Source organism: Rhipicephalus microplus, chromosome X (assembly GCF_043290135.1).
Source record: "Rhipicephalus microplus isolate Deutch F79 chromosome X, USDA_Rmic, whole genome shotgun sequence".
NCBI lineage: Eukaryota > Metazoa > Arthropoda > Arachnida > Ixodida > Ixodidae > Rhipicephalus > Rhipicephalus microplus.
The window spans coordinates 5328396-5343362 of NC_134710.1; the positions used below are offsets into that span (position 1 = coordinate 5328396).

At 46.9% G+C, this 14967-nt stretch overlaps 1 protein-coding gene across 3 annotated transcripts in view; it reads right to left on the reverse strand.

The window, feature by feature from the left end:
* The window catches only part of LOC119175634 (carboxy-terminal domain RNA polymerase II polypeptide A small phosphatase 1), a 117964-nt gene that overhangs the window by 29974 nt on the left and 73023 nt on the right, over window positions 1-14967 (reverse strand). The window contains exon 6 of one of the 3 annotated variants that reach the window (XM_037426544.2): window positions 5198-5286. The exons of the other annotated variants lie outside the window; for them this stretch is intronic. Coding sequence (XP_037282441.1) covers window positions 5198-5286 — 89 coding nt within the window. The remainder of the gene's footprint in view (window positions 1-5197; window positions 5287-14967) is intronic. 3 annotated transcript variants of the gene reach the window in all.

Sequence of the window (14967 nt, forward strand, 5' to 3'; positions counted from 1 at the left end):
GTTTGATAATGGCAACTCGTGGCCCTTACCGAACGCTAGACCTAGCGACGAAAGTCGAAGTTTTGAAGGAAGTTGACCAGGGAGGCACCGCCAAACAAGACATTGCAAGAAAGTACGGCATTAAGCCTAACACGCTGTCGACTTTCATAAAGAATAAGCGCTCAATATTGGATGAGTTTGAAAGTGAAAAATTCAAGACATCGCGGAAGCGGATGCGCACCGGCGCCTACTCCGAGTTGGAGGAAGCACTGCTGATTTGGATCAGAGAGGCACGAAACAACAAACTTCCTCTCAGTGGTGAAGTCGTCACGGCAAAAGCGTCATCGCTTGCTGAAATGTTGGGCATCAACGACTTCGCTGCTTCGGATGGGTGGCTTACGCGTTTCAAACATCGCTACGACTTGATTTTTAAAAGCGTGTGTGGGGAGAAGGCGTCAGTCGATGAGGAAACGTGCCTGACATGGAAAGCGGGCAAGCTTCACGAGTACCTCGAAGAATACCAGCCGGCAGACATTTTTAATGCAGACAAGACTGCGCTTTTTTATCGGCTGCTACCGGACAAGACCCTGACATTTAAAGACGACGACTGTTCTGGAGGCAAAAGAAGCAAATAGAGAGTGTCAGTGCTAGTCGCGGCGAATATGACTGGCACAGAACGGTGTCGCCTGCTTGTGATCGGGAAGGCTGCCAAGCCCAGGTGCTTTAAAGGCGTGAAGACGCTTCCTGTGGATTATGCCTCGAACAGAAAGGCGTGGATGACATCCGATATATTTAGGGACTGGATCACCAAACTCGACCGCAAGTTCGCGCAATCAAGCTGTAAGGTGTTGTTCCTTGTGGACCAATGTAGTGCCCACATGAACGTACCTGCCTTGAGTGCCATCCGTCTTGTGTACCTGCCTGCAAACACGACGTCCGTGTTGCAGCCCATGAACCAGGGCATAATAAAAAATGTGAAGGTATTGTATAGGCAGCATATCGTCGAGCGCATGCTTTTGTGCATGGACAACTCGTCGCAATACGAGGCGAGTTTGCTTAGTGCCATCAACATGCTAGTGCGAGATTGGACCCGCGTGAAAGAAGAAACCATCGCCAATTGTTTCCGGGCCTGTGGTTCCATGGAAAACTCGGGGGATGCTTCTCCTTGTGCGCCAGTGGAAGTGCAAACAAATGAGCTCGACGACGGTAGCTTTCGCGCCGCTCTCGGTGGCATCCGTTTTGACAAGTATGTCGCTGTGGACAGCAACGTCGAAACATGCGGTCCACTAACGGACAGCGAAATCGTGCAGATGGTTCGGCCCCATGACTGCATTCCTGAAAATGACGATGATGACGACGACATCGCAAATGAGCCACCACCGAGGGCTGCCGATGTAGCTGCGGGTCTTGCTCTTGCGCAGCGGTTTTTTGTTGGAGAACACAACGCCGAAGAAGCACTTCGACACGTGTATTCCTTACAAAACTTGCTAGCCGCAGCCAGATTCGGCAAGCAGAAGAAGATGACAGACTATTTTTCCTCAAAACTGTCGTGCTTTTAAACTAATAAAAGTGCCGTTTTTAGTGCTTTTTGCTTAATTCGAAGTTCGTTTAATTCCAAGTTTTTTGTGGTTCCCGTGAACTTCGTATTAACGGGAGTCGACTGTACTGCCATTTATTATATATGCTTACAACAGCTCCATTCAGTCTACTACTGGACTCTGCCCGTTCTTCCTTCGTTGTGTAAAGACATGCAAGATAGCAATATGAGTGACTCTTTCTGATGGCGTCTGCTCTATTCAAAAGCAACATCATTAATTGCAAGGAAAAGAAAATACATGGCACAGGAAATGGAATGGAATGCTTCACTGGTTGCACAATAACGCCCTAACTATAGTGTATTTGTTTTTCTGGTATTATGATTTGTTTTTCATGCGAGTGAAATGCTGAACTTTTTGCTTACCAGCTTTTACAAACCACGCCGCGCATGCTCTAATGCATCATAAAATGTATCCTTTATGATGTCCTTTGAGAGTTTTTGCCATACATGTACGGCAATGGCTGTATGTTTAAAACGTGCCCTTTCTTCGATTATTTCTTTTAATTGGTATGTGCTTCCACACTTTAGGAATACAACATTTTTTTTCATGCACTGATGCCTCTCCATTGTTTTTATTTTTGCATCCCAAAGCGGTGCATCGGCTATTGCGCATTCGAGTGCGTTCGCTGCGAGGCTTGCTTGGCATCTGCTGTCAGACTTGGTGAATACGTGAGCTCCCCACGTATGTTTCCCCACCGCTTTCTTTACAGTTCCCAAAAAGGCACCATCTGTCGTTTACGTACCTGAGCATGCCCATGGTGCAGTTGGTTTAAAACTGGTGCCTGTATTGATCATTTGTCTTGCTTGACATGTGCTCCCACACTTCGGGAGTACAGTATAACATCATTAATTCGAAGTCACTGGGGCAGTGAGAAATGTTTGCATGAAGTGGGTTTCAAATTAACAGAACGTACAAAAAGTGGGATGTAAGGAACTTGAATTTATTCAAGGTAATCAGGGCTGGTCGTTTGCTGTTCTGGCTAACTTGCAGTTGCAACGGTTATGTTTTCAAGCAATATCTGGTCACAATTTCGCTGCAAACAAAGGGGAACCCCAGGGCCTTCCTGCTGGTACCGAAAAAAAAAAGTAAAACTTCATATTAACTGAAATGCAGGCTGGTAAAAATAAAAATCTTCACAGTAGTGACACGCGGGCAGCATGTCGCCTGCTCCTCATTGCGTGAGCACATGATGATGTGGCCATTCGCTTCTGGTAAAATAAAGATTTTAATTATAGACACTATGACGAAATCCGCAATGTGTTTTGGCTGAAAAACATGATCATTGAAGCTTTGAAACCGAGTTTTCAAAGTAGGCGTTGCAGGCAAAAACTTCGCCTGCAAGTGCAAAAATTGCTGGAGCAACCAGCACTCGGGGGTTCGCATACATCATTAATTTCACCAGACTGTCCTTTATTAAAGACGATAGTCTTTCTTGGGGACCTTCGAGGCAAAAACTTTGGTCTGTCGGTCTGTACATTTGTCTGTTTGTCCACTATTACCGTAAACCGGTTACTTTAAACGGCACCAACCGATACCCCGAACCGCCGACACCATTCGCAGCGCTCACCCATGTTGCTCAAGAATCAGCGTTCTTACGTGTGCGATTGTCAATTAAAAAGCAATCATTGCACATATCTGAGGTACCATAACAACACGTCGATGTTTTGTAAGTGTGCCTTTATACTAGAGAACGCACACACAAGTAAATCTAAGAACCGTAGCGTTAAACACGCTGTGCTGACAGTGCGACGCGGGGCTTAAAAAGGCAAGTTTGACCATCGCTTTGCTTAAACGACACGGTGGTGGCACCTGCCCGTCGCTTTGCGTTCTACAACTTATCGCCTTTGAGAATGCACGCATCTTTCTCCGCAGGCACACAGGCCTTCGTTCATTTTCGGAGATGAGAGTGCCAGATGGCACTCGTAGCTAACGTGCCTCGATGCGCTCGTTCGCCTCCGCTGCTCGTTCGAGGCACTCTAACGCAGCGCCTCCGGAATAGCATTCACAGATTTTCTTGCGCAGAACATCAAATAAATGTTTTGCTCACTCTCTCCACACTCAACACTATAGTCTTTCGACGACATTTGCAGATTACATGCAGATACGGGGCCAATTTTAATTTCTGTTTATTCCCAGAAAAAATAGGTAAATTATGACGCCCTGACGTCGCAATAAGCATGCAACATGCTGCCCACGCGTCACTGCTGTGGTGCAACTGCTGCGATACAGTGAAGCACGTCTTGTTTTTTGCAGGCGCGCATTTCAGCTTATCACGAGGCCATCTTTTTTTTGTTGTACACCCCGCCGCGGTGGTCTAGTGGCTAAGGTACTCGGCTGCTGACCCGCAGGTCGCGGGATCGAATCCCACTGTGGCGGCTGCATTTCCTGTGGAGGCGGAAATGCTGTAGGCCGGTGTGCTCAGATTTGAGTGCACGTTAAAGAAACCCAGGTGGTCGAAATTTCCGGAGCCCTCCACTACAGCATCTCTCATAATCTTAAGGTGGTTTTGGGACATAAAACCCCACATTTCAATGAATCAAACTTTTTATATAATTTTATTTTTCGTGCTGAAAGAAGTGAGGCTGGGATGGCCCAGCTGTTGCTCATTAGTATCTCTACAGTAGATTGCCTAGTGGCTCTTAAGGGTCGTCCTTTCCGCAGATTTGCAGCGAAATCGAGATCAGGAATCGGCACACTGCAGCCAAAGTCTTCGAATTAACCGTACTGGTGCTGACTGCTGCGTCAAATTATATGCTCAAACTTACATGACGAAATACGGGACTGCAGAAATACTTTGAATTAAGTGAGATTTTGAAATAATTGAGCTCCAATTAATGAGGTTTTACTGTACGATGAATCCTTTTCAGACTGACTTGGAATTAACAATGTTTTACTGCACATATTTCCAATGTGTGACAGCACATGTCAAGCAATACAAATGATCAATACAGGCACCAGTTTTAAACCAACCGCACCACGAGCACATAAACAACAGCCAGTGCCTTTTTGAGAGAGTAAAGAAAGCAACGAGGAGACATTGGCACTTCTAGGAAGCATCAGCACACTGGGTTACTACACCAAGACAGCACACAAGGGAGGAGAAGCAGCCTAGTCCGAACAACTGAGTTACGTAGACAAAGCAAATTGGTCCTAGTCCTAGTGAAATTTGCAAGTTTTCTCATGCCTGCAGTACTGCTCATGTGTTGTACAAAGTGAAGCGACTCACTGGGGCTACCGAGGTCAGCCCAAGAGGATCTTTGGCAGGTAAATTGTCGATTGGCAAAAGAGAAACAGGGAGGAAACAAGAGGAGCAGTTGGCATGGAAGCTTGTATAGCAAGGCAACCCCCATTTGCGGGAAGTGCTCATGTATGCAATAGCGGTAACTGCACAAGAGAAGTTGGAGTGTCTTGCAGTCAGCGGAGTTCGCAGAAGGCGAGTTAACGTTGAAATATAGGAGTCCCCGATAGTAACCCCGTGACCACCATGATGGTTCCCATGAAACCGGCATATGCCCGGCGAATCGCATGTGTTCGATATAAAGAGGTAACAAATAGACTCAGGGTAAGGTGGGAAGGAAGGGGAGAGGGAACAAAATCCTCTTGCCTAGTGATATGCATACCTTCGCAGAGAGGCTCCTGTTTCAGCAAAACTAGCCCCTGCTTTGAGTAACTTGAACATTCGAGGGCTGAAGCAGTCATGGCAATGCCACTGCATGTGGTAGAAGCAAGAAAAAAATTTCACGTAAAGCTTTTAGTCGCCTCCACTTTAGCCTTGTACATTGCTTTGGCATGACTGAAACGGCAACATATGCAGTGAGCCCACTTTCAAACACCGTGTGCACTGCGCTCTTTTATTTCATTGGATTAAAACATGAAATGAACCAGCATAAACGTTTACCTTGAGCACGATGACAAGCACAGTGATTCTAGATACAGAAGCGGTATCCATGGCACGACAAGAATCAAAGTTCATGAAGGCTATCTCAGATCATTTTGCAATTCTTTGCTTTAAGTCACGGTTGACATTTGTCACAGTCACAGTGACAGTTGTTACAGCGGACATGGAAGAAACCTGGTGTAACGACAGGGGTGGTTCGTCACGTTTGCCCATGCGTGGTCAATGAAATGAACAATATGGGATGACCCAGGAGTAGATCTCGAACAATATTTATAACAACAAAGGACTCGATCGTCTATCACAAAGACAAGCACAAAAAGGCACACTTAAACTACCTAAAGTCTCAGTGGCTACTGTGCAATCTACGTGGATATACCATCGCTCACTGTTTGTTGAAACAGCGTCCCGAGGAGGCGACAGTTCACGCACGGCAAGGATCCTTGTCTGTAGCGAGCTCAGGCAAGCAGGTGGCACGTCTCACGTGCGGTCGCCACAGGATAAAACGCCTCCGTCAGGCCTCACGTTTGTAGACAGTTTTCAGCCGTGTCAGGTGGCGGTGGCGATCCGAAACCAGTCGTCTCTGTCGCGCATGCCGATGTAGCAGGAGCCGCACCTGGTGTCGGTCTGCACCTTTGCTCCCGGACCTCGATCCCCGAAGAACAGACAGAAGGAGCTCCACAAAGAGCACCCTGGTCTGGCGTGTCCCAGCTGGAGCAACCGCCAGGACCACCAGGCAAGCACCAGGCCCTCTATACGCTCGGCCACGAAATCTCCAAGGACAGCGCCCTGATCCGGCGTGTCCTTCGGCTAGGTCTTGCTCGGCTCTCTGCACGTTCCCCACGCGCCTTTTTTTTTCTTCTTTTACCTCTTGTTGTACCACCGACGCACGTGCCACCTGTAGCACCTGCCGCTGGCTCGGCTTCTTGTCACCGTCCTTCTCTTTCTCGGACTCATTCGATTGAACATAGAGGCTTTCTAAGGGGCTAGAGCGAAAGGCTCCCGTAGATAGGCGAATGCCTAGATGGTGGACAGGATCTAGCATTTGTAGGGTGCTTGGTGTTGCAGACTCATAGATTATTGCCCCTTAGTCTAAGTTAGTGCCTACATGGCTTTTATACAAGTTCATCAGACATTTTTTGTCACTGCCCCATGTAGTGCGTGACAGAACTTTCAAAACAATAATTGTTTTTATATATTTATTTTTAAAATACTTTATGTGTGATAAGAAGGTTAGTTTACTATCCAGGATTAGGCCTAAGAATTTGTGCTCTGTCTTCACAGTGAGATGTTGACCATGTGGGTTAATATCTGGTTCAGGATGGAGGCCTCACTGGCGGGAGAACAAGACGCAGGTGCCTTTTTGAGCATAAAAACTGAAACCATTCTCTTCCGCCCATTTAGCGTTGAGCATAAAAACTGAAACCATTCTCTTCCGCCCACTTAGCGACACTTAGCGACCGCGTTCAGACCTAGCTGGACTTGCCGCTCACACATTTAAAATGATTTGCAAATCGTCAACATATGTGCATTCACAGATTTGATGGGATGTAAGAACACAAGGAGTTCATTTTGATGATTGAAAAGTGTACAACTATGTACACCACCTTGAGACACTCCTGTTTCTTCGACAAATGTTCGGCACAAAGCATTGCACAAACACGAAATGTCCAGTTGAACAAGTAACTTTCGATTATGATTAGCACTCTACCACGGATGCCAAGGTTGCGCAAGTCTTAATATTCCAAAATTCCATGTGGTGTCATATGCCTTTTCCATATCGAGGAACACGAAAAGAAAGTATTGGTGGTGTATGAAAGCATCTCGGATCTGTGCTTCGATATGTGCCAGGTGATCAGTAATGGGTCGACCTGCTCGTAACCAGCACTGGAATTGGTCAAGAAGATTGTTTCAAGAAAATATATAAATCTGTGATTTATCATCTTTTCGTCAAGTTTGCATCGGCAGCTTGTTAGTGCAATGGGCCTGTAGCTGACGACGGAGGATGCATGCTCGCTTATTTTAAAATGGGGATGACAATAGTCTTTTCTAAAGATAGGCATCTCTCTAGAAAACCAGATACAGTCGCCGACCAATTTTCCGGACTCCAAAAATTCGGACTTGTTGGATATTCCGGACTTCATAAATGCACCGTCAGGAATCCCATAGAGCTAATGCATTGTTTCGACCGATTTTTCGGGTGAATTTGCACCTCAAAGTTCGATTTTTCGGACTAAATCGCTCGTTTTGTGATACGCCCCAAGCCATTGTGAACGCCGCCATGTTGGATTTTCCGTCGGCTTGGCTAAGCTTGGTCTTCAGATGCTTTTCCTGCCTCCGAGATTGGAATGCGCACGCCATATTTTAAGTTTCGGAGGCCGTGTTTGCTTTTTAAAAGACGCGGTGATGGATGCCGTTTTTTCGTCTTCGGTCAGCACTATCGTCATCACATCGCACGGGGAGGAGGCAAAAGAAGGATTCTCTACCTGCCACAATGACATTTAAAGACTTCACTCGTGCGGACGACGACATTGTTTCGTGCGCGGAGGCCACTGACGACGAAATTCTTCGCCAGGTTGTCCCGGAGCCGGAGAGCGGCTCGGATGACGACAACAACGACCGCCCGCAGCCGTCGGCAGCGGAGATCGCCAACGCGGTGACAATTTTGTCGAGCGTTTATGGCGACGATGTCACCTTGGCGCAAATACGGGCAAACCAAATTGCCTTCAAGCGTAGTTTGAGGCAAGGCAGCATCAAGGACTTTTTTAAACCTGCCTGATGCAATAAACTTCAGATTTTTGGCGAAAACGAATTTTTCGGACTGTTCGATTTTCCGTACTTTTTTTCGGTCCCCGCCAGGTCCGAAAAATCGGTCGGCGACTGTAGCATTGTACAGAGAAAGTAGGGTTTTTTGTGTTTTGGGAAGTAGGTTTTTCAGCATTTCATATATTACTCGGTCTGAACCTGGGGCGAATTTATTGCAGGAGTTTAGAGATTTCTGTAGCTCAGGTAAGCAAAAGGGTTTGTTGTATGCCTCGTATATGGTACATGGTTTATTTTGTAGCGCTAGAAGGCCTCGGAGTAATGCAACGAGCTTGACACCTGTTGGAAGTGTTCACCCAGAGAGTTCACATGGTCTTCTAAGCTGTCACCTTGTATGTTTACCAGTGGGAGTGAATATGCCCGTTTTTCTATTACACTACTGACACTGTTCCACACTTTAGCCTCATGAGTATATGAAGTGTTGCCTGATAGAAACTTCTTCCAACTTTCCTGTCTCACTTATTGGCGTGCTCCTTCCTTGCGACTTTATGATCTTAATGTTTGTGAGGTTTTCCGCTGTTGGAGAGTCTCGCGGCAACCTCCAGGTTTATTTTATTTCTTGCGTGCATTTCGACAGTCGTTATTCCAACATAGAACACGTAGTTTTCTAGACTGTCGGTTTGTTTGTTGGATGCACTTAGTTGCAGCGTTGATCAGAAAAGCTGTAAAGTAGTCGACAGCAGTTTCTATGCTTAAGGTACATAGGTCAGTCCAACTTAAGAGAGAGGTTTCGTAGCCATTCCCAATCTGTTGCATCAGTATGCCATTTAGGAATGTGTGGAGTACATGGGTTTGCTATTGGTGTGCTTAAGATTATTAGGAAGTGATGACTTCCGTAGGGATTCCCAAAAACTTTCCAGTTAAGGAGGGGAAGAACAGACAAAGATGCAATGCTGCGATCTATAGATCAGAATATTCCATTTGTGAGGCTTTAATATGTTGGGACTTTCCGATTCAAAAGACACCTGCTAGAAAAGAAAAGGAGTTGTTCAATTAGTCCTTGCCATCACAACGAGAATCATTGCAGAGACTGATAGATGCATTTAAGTCCCCAAGGACTAGATAAGGTTCTCGTAGTTGATCTATTAGGAACTGGAATTCATGTTTTTGTAAATTGTGGCGTGGGGGTATGTTGACAGAACAGATTGCGGTGACTTTATTGAAGATAACGGCTCGGACAGCCACTGCCTCAAGAGCAGTTTAAGTTGTCAATGCGTGCATGTTATTCCCTTATTAAGAATATCAGCTACGCCATTGGATGATGCAATAGCATCATCTTGATCTCTTAAAAAAAATGACGCAATTCTGTAGAAAGTTTGTGAGTTTTCCTTTCAAGTGGGTCTCTTGCACACACAGAACTTGTGGATTGAGTTTGTAAAACAGTTCTTGTAGGTCATCGAGGTTTCAAATAGAACCTTGGATGGTCCACTACAGTATTTCTCTCTGCATGATCAGCATAAAATGGTGCTGTGTGTACTTTAGGAAGTTGATTGTACTTAGAGGCAGGACCATCGTCAGCTCCATTATTGGCTTTTTTGTTTTCTTGGCGCGGTCCAGAGAACTGCACCGGTGTTGCGGCACCAGAGGTACCAGTGGTTTCCATTGCTTCCTGAGAGGTACTGGAAGACCGCACTTGCGGGTCTCGCCTGGTGTGACAAGGCATTGGGACTCGACCCACCTGGAGTGACAGGCTCCTGTTTACGAGTTAGCGGAGTAAACTACTGCCGCCTTGGGGGCAGCCACCACAGCCATTGGTTCACTCTGCGAGGGCTGGGCAAGTGGCAGAGGCTGGTGTGGCACTGCTCCCTGACGTGCCACATAAGCACAGGTTGTGCTGTAGAACAGTGAGCACCTCCTCCTAGCCTCCCTGATGGAAATGTTTTCCATCACTTTCAAAGTAATCATATCCTTTTCTTCCACGCTGGGCAAGATCGGGAGTATGCTGGGTGGTTGCCATCCCAGTTCACACAGTGGCTAGGAGAACTGCATTTTTGGAGATGTGTTCTTTTGATGCACATCTGGCACATGTGTATTGCCCTCGACAAGCAAGGCAGCCATTTCCGTACTGTTGACATTTGAAGCACCTTCGTTGTTTCAGTACATAAGCCGCACTCCGAGTTTAGTGTAGCCTGTTTTAATTTATTCTGGCAGTTCATTAGATTCAAATGTAGGTATAATGTGCTTTGTTGGTTTTTCTGTGTTGTACCGTCTGATATTTATTCTTTGGATGTTTACAACATTTTGCTCTTTCCATCCGTCGAGGAGCTCAGCTTCAGTTAGGTTCATGAGGTCGTCATCAGAGACAACACCTCGAACGGTATTCATAGACCTACGTTGTGGGAATTGAGGCTAGCCCGCTGCCTTTGCGCGGGCTTTGCCGCCTTTTCTGCCGTTCTCATGTCCCGACATGTCTGCCCTCCTTTGCTGTCTGCCGCGCTGGGAGAGCGAAGCGACGTTTAATTCCCTCACCCGGTAGCGGATGTTGACTGTGGCGCCGCGCGCGGAGTCTCCCGAGAGGTTTTCGCGCGCTGCGTCAGGAGTGGATAGATAGTCTCCGAGACTGCAAACGGTGAGCCACGCAATCTGTTTTGTCCGTCGACTCCCGTCGCTCGGGGCTCGTCGGACTTCGCTGACGGTGCCTCGCTCCTGAGGTGAACGCTCACCTTTTGTTGCCCCACTGTGTACGCACGGCCGAAGGGCGGTATGGTGTTCTAGTGCGTGGCCTAGCTACGCCGACCCGTCTCCCTCCGAAGCGAGCGCCTTTGTCCTCGCTCGAGCAACCGGGCCTTGGTCCCGGTGTCTCCGTGGATCACCTTTACCGCGGAGACGTGCTTGTGGCACCCTGTGTAGTACTTTTATGCCCGTGGCGTGGATAAGCCTATTTGCTTTCTTGTCGCGCCTTTGCAATGGGCTGTACTGCGCTTGGTGTTGCCACAATAAAGTGTTGCGACTTTGAGCAGTATCGTGTTCTCGCCACGGTGACGGTTAACACGTGCCCTGCGGCTCACCAAGACCAGACCCACGCTGGCGACAGTACTCCTTCGAGATAAGTGTACAACACAACGTGGACAGACTATGATAGGGATGTTTTCAATGGATGTCAGATTAGAGAGAGTTTTATACTGCTTCCTGTCTCACAGTTCAAGCAGCAGATTGCCACTAGCAATCTTATAGAACTTATAGCCAGGTCCTAGTTTCTCTGTTAGGTTTCATGCTATCAAAAGTATAGAGATAGTTCTGACTTTTCCATCAGACTGTTCACTATGTACTGATATTTTGGAAAATGTTCGTTGGCCTTCGCAAAGAAAGTGATGGCTGCTTCGGTGTGTAACCTTTTCAGGTTACGATCAGCTTTGAAAGAGAATGCAGTTAACACAATGGGTTCTTTAAGTTCTTCAGCGGTGCCAGCCACCCACTACAGAGCTCAACCAGGGGATGTGGCAGGAGATGGTGGGCAAATCCTGCCAACACCAGCTGTACAGCGCTGCTATAACCTATTGTGGAATAGCCAAGACTGGCCAACCACACAAAGTGAACCCTTGCCGCCAGGAAAGATTTGAAGTAACCAGAAGAGAGAAGTAGACAGGAAAGATGAAAAAGTGAAAGACAAAGTTGAGGAGAGAGAGAGGGGGGCAGGAAAAGGCGACTGCAGATTTACCCTGGGTGGGTCAGCCCTAGGGTGCTGTCTACGTGAAGCCGGGGCCGAAGGGGTGTGTTGCCTCCGTCGGGGGGGCCTTAAAGGTCCAATCACCCAGTGTCAGCTCAGCCCCCAGGATCCCCTCTTCCGCGAACCATGCACACGGCGACGCGTGGACGGGGGAGTTGAAACAACCCCCGTTGGCTTGAGTCCGTGGTGTTTCTGCACACCAAACGCCTGCTTGCGCAGACACCCCTGCGGGGAGGTATTAAACACTGGTGCTTCGCAGTGCATAAGGAGCATGTGCACCCTTAAGAGTTCATCTTTTAGCAGTTGAGCTCCCACATCAGGATTATTATTATTAAGTTTTACTGGCGCAAGGGCATCTGAGGCCAAACAGTGCCAGTGCAAGTGTTGTTTCATTTCAGGTTATTGGTCTAAAAATTAAAACAAATGATGTGTAGGAAATATCTATGAAATATTTCAAACACAGCACATTTAAAAGGAATGTCACTTTGTTAAAGGACCTCATTTCGTTGGCTGGAGTGTGATGATAAATGAGTCGGCAAGGTCTGAGACCCTCATGACTCAAGTCCTTGCCTGAGTAAGAACTGCGAAGGTTCAGACATACTTCTGTGTTTTGCACTAGGCGGTATACCTCACACTTGAGGCCCAGCCTGATGGCTAGAATGGAATGATATCATTATTAAAAATTTGACTTTCCCAAGATAATGAAGTCTCTAAGTCAAACATTGAATCGAGTGATGAAAACAGCGCAGGATGAAGTGGAATATGATACCGGTAGTCACGCTTGGTGAAGCACAGGGCATTGAATGAGAACATGCAAAACAGTGACTCTCTCCACAGTACATACATGTAGGTGGATCAGTGCCTGTAAAAAAGTATGTGTGGCGTAAGTGTGGCCTATTCTGAGCCGTGTGACTTCAGTGAATCTGTCGAGTTTTTATGAGATAACTTTCCTTATTTGGGGTTTTACTAGGTGGATGGAGTTTGTTGTCCACCAGCTTGTCCCATTCATCTTGCCAGTGGTTGTATAGCCCTCTACATATTGTTCGATACAGACTGTGCACCATTTCAGTGTTCGGCTTTTCAGCACATAAGGGCAATATTTACCCCAGAGGCCCGACACTGTGAGTCATCCTCTGAGCGACACCTTCGCGTCGTAGCCGAGGTGGTTCATGCTCCACGTTCAATGACCCGAGGGCGATGGCCTCGCCGAGGTGTAAGATGATGCAAGCTTCCATTGCCCTCTGCAGGTGCATCCTTGGGCAACAGTAGACCAACGCCGCAATGAATACAGTCCCCCCGGCAACACAGCCCTCCCTAAATTTCCCATTGATTAAAAGTGACGCCATCTGTTCGGGGCTGCCGATTAGACGAACCTGACTTCACTCGCTTCAGTTCGTGATTCGTTGGAAGTGACGCGATTTAAAGCTATATAAGTCGAGCAGCCATCGAAGCAGTGGTCGTCTTCCCCTGGCTGAGGTCCGCAGCATACGAGTTGCTGCCGGCCAAAGTGATGTGTTTTAACGGCCAATTCATCGTATTATTCTACTGTGATTATCTTATGTGATTAAACCAAAGTTTTTCTTTTTACGTCCATGTCATTCTTGGCCGATTCCCACACATCAGAGGCAAGATGCAATAACTGGTGGCAGCGGTAAAGATGGACCCTCGATCCAAGAAGTTCTCAACGACAAGGAATAGACTCTGGGAGTCCTGAGCAACTGGGAAGAACGACAGGGCAGAGTCTTCAACCCAGGGAGTCCTGAGCAACTGGGAAGAGCGACAGCGTTGAGTCTTCGACCCAGAAAGTCTTGAGCAACTGGATCAATGGCTGGATGAACCAAATGACTTGGTGCTGCGTCCGTGGGTGAGCGTGTGGTTTTTTTTCCTTTTGATTTGCAAGGCTTCAAAACTCGTATGCATATTTTTATTGTTCTGGGAATCGAGTAATTTGTTGCAATAGAGCAGTTTTGCACAAATTTAAGGAAACAGTTCAAACCACCGGTCGGAGCAGCTGAAATGGATCCGAGAAGGTTGACGATGTCAGACTTGCTGTTGTGCGATAAGTTGGGAGTGGATGTGGACAATAATATATATAAAAAAAAAACGGCAATCCAAAAGGCAATCAAAAATAGCGGCGATGGGGACGGCAACATTCGGATTGCTTGGGAAGTGAGTCGGGAAGCAAAAAAGCACTAATTAAAACGTAAGAAACGCCAGAGAGAATACGAACGAGAACAACAAAATCCCAAAAAAGCAATGGCAGAAATACAGGTTGAAATACTAAAGTTGCGTGTTGTGGCAGGTATTGAAGGAGACAACCTTGTGAGACCAAGCGAGGTTGAGCCATGTCAAATGAACCAGTAGATAAAACCATACAAAATGGGTGAGGACATTGCACTGTTCTTGGTTCATTTCGAGAGAACTTGCAAGAGGTACAGATTTGCTCCAAGCACTTAGTCACAACACTTAGTAATGCTGTTGCCTTGTGAAGTGGCAAACATTGTCGCTCGATTGAGTTTGAGTAATGCGAAGGATTACGTCAAAGTAAAGGCAACGCTCTTGAAGTGGTATCGTATATCTTCCGAAGCATTCAGGCAGTGTTTCAGAGACGCCCGCAAAAAGAGTACCGATGACTACTCAGAGTTCGCGTACGGTTTGAGAACAAACCTCGTAGAGTGGCTTAAAGGAGGCGAAGTCTACGAAAGTAGAGACAAACTTGTGGAGTGTATATGTCTCGAGCAATTCTGCTGCAGTATTCCGCAGGCAGTCAGACTTTGGGTTCAAGATAGAGAAGGCGTAAATACGGTAGACAAAGCGGCACAGCTGGCCGATGAGTATGTGATGCAGTGGAAGCTCACTACTGAAGGAAAACTTTCACATGGAAGGGATAATACGAGAACGTTTACCCATACAAAAAAGCAGACACAGGCAAAAGCTACCAGGAGGGCTGAAGCTGCGGGAAAAACAAGAGGGGAACCATGATACTGGAGTTAACAACACTTCGC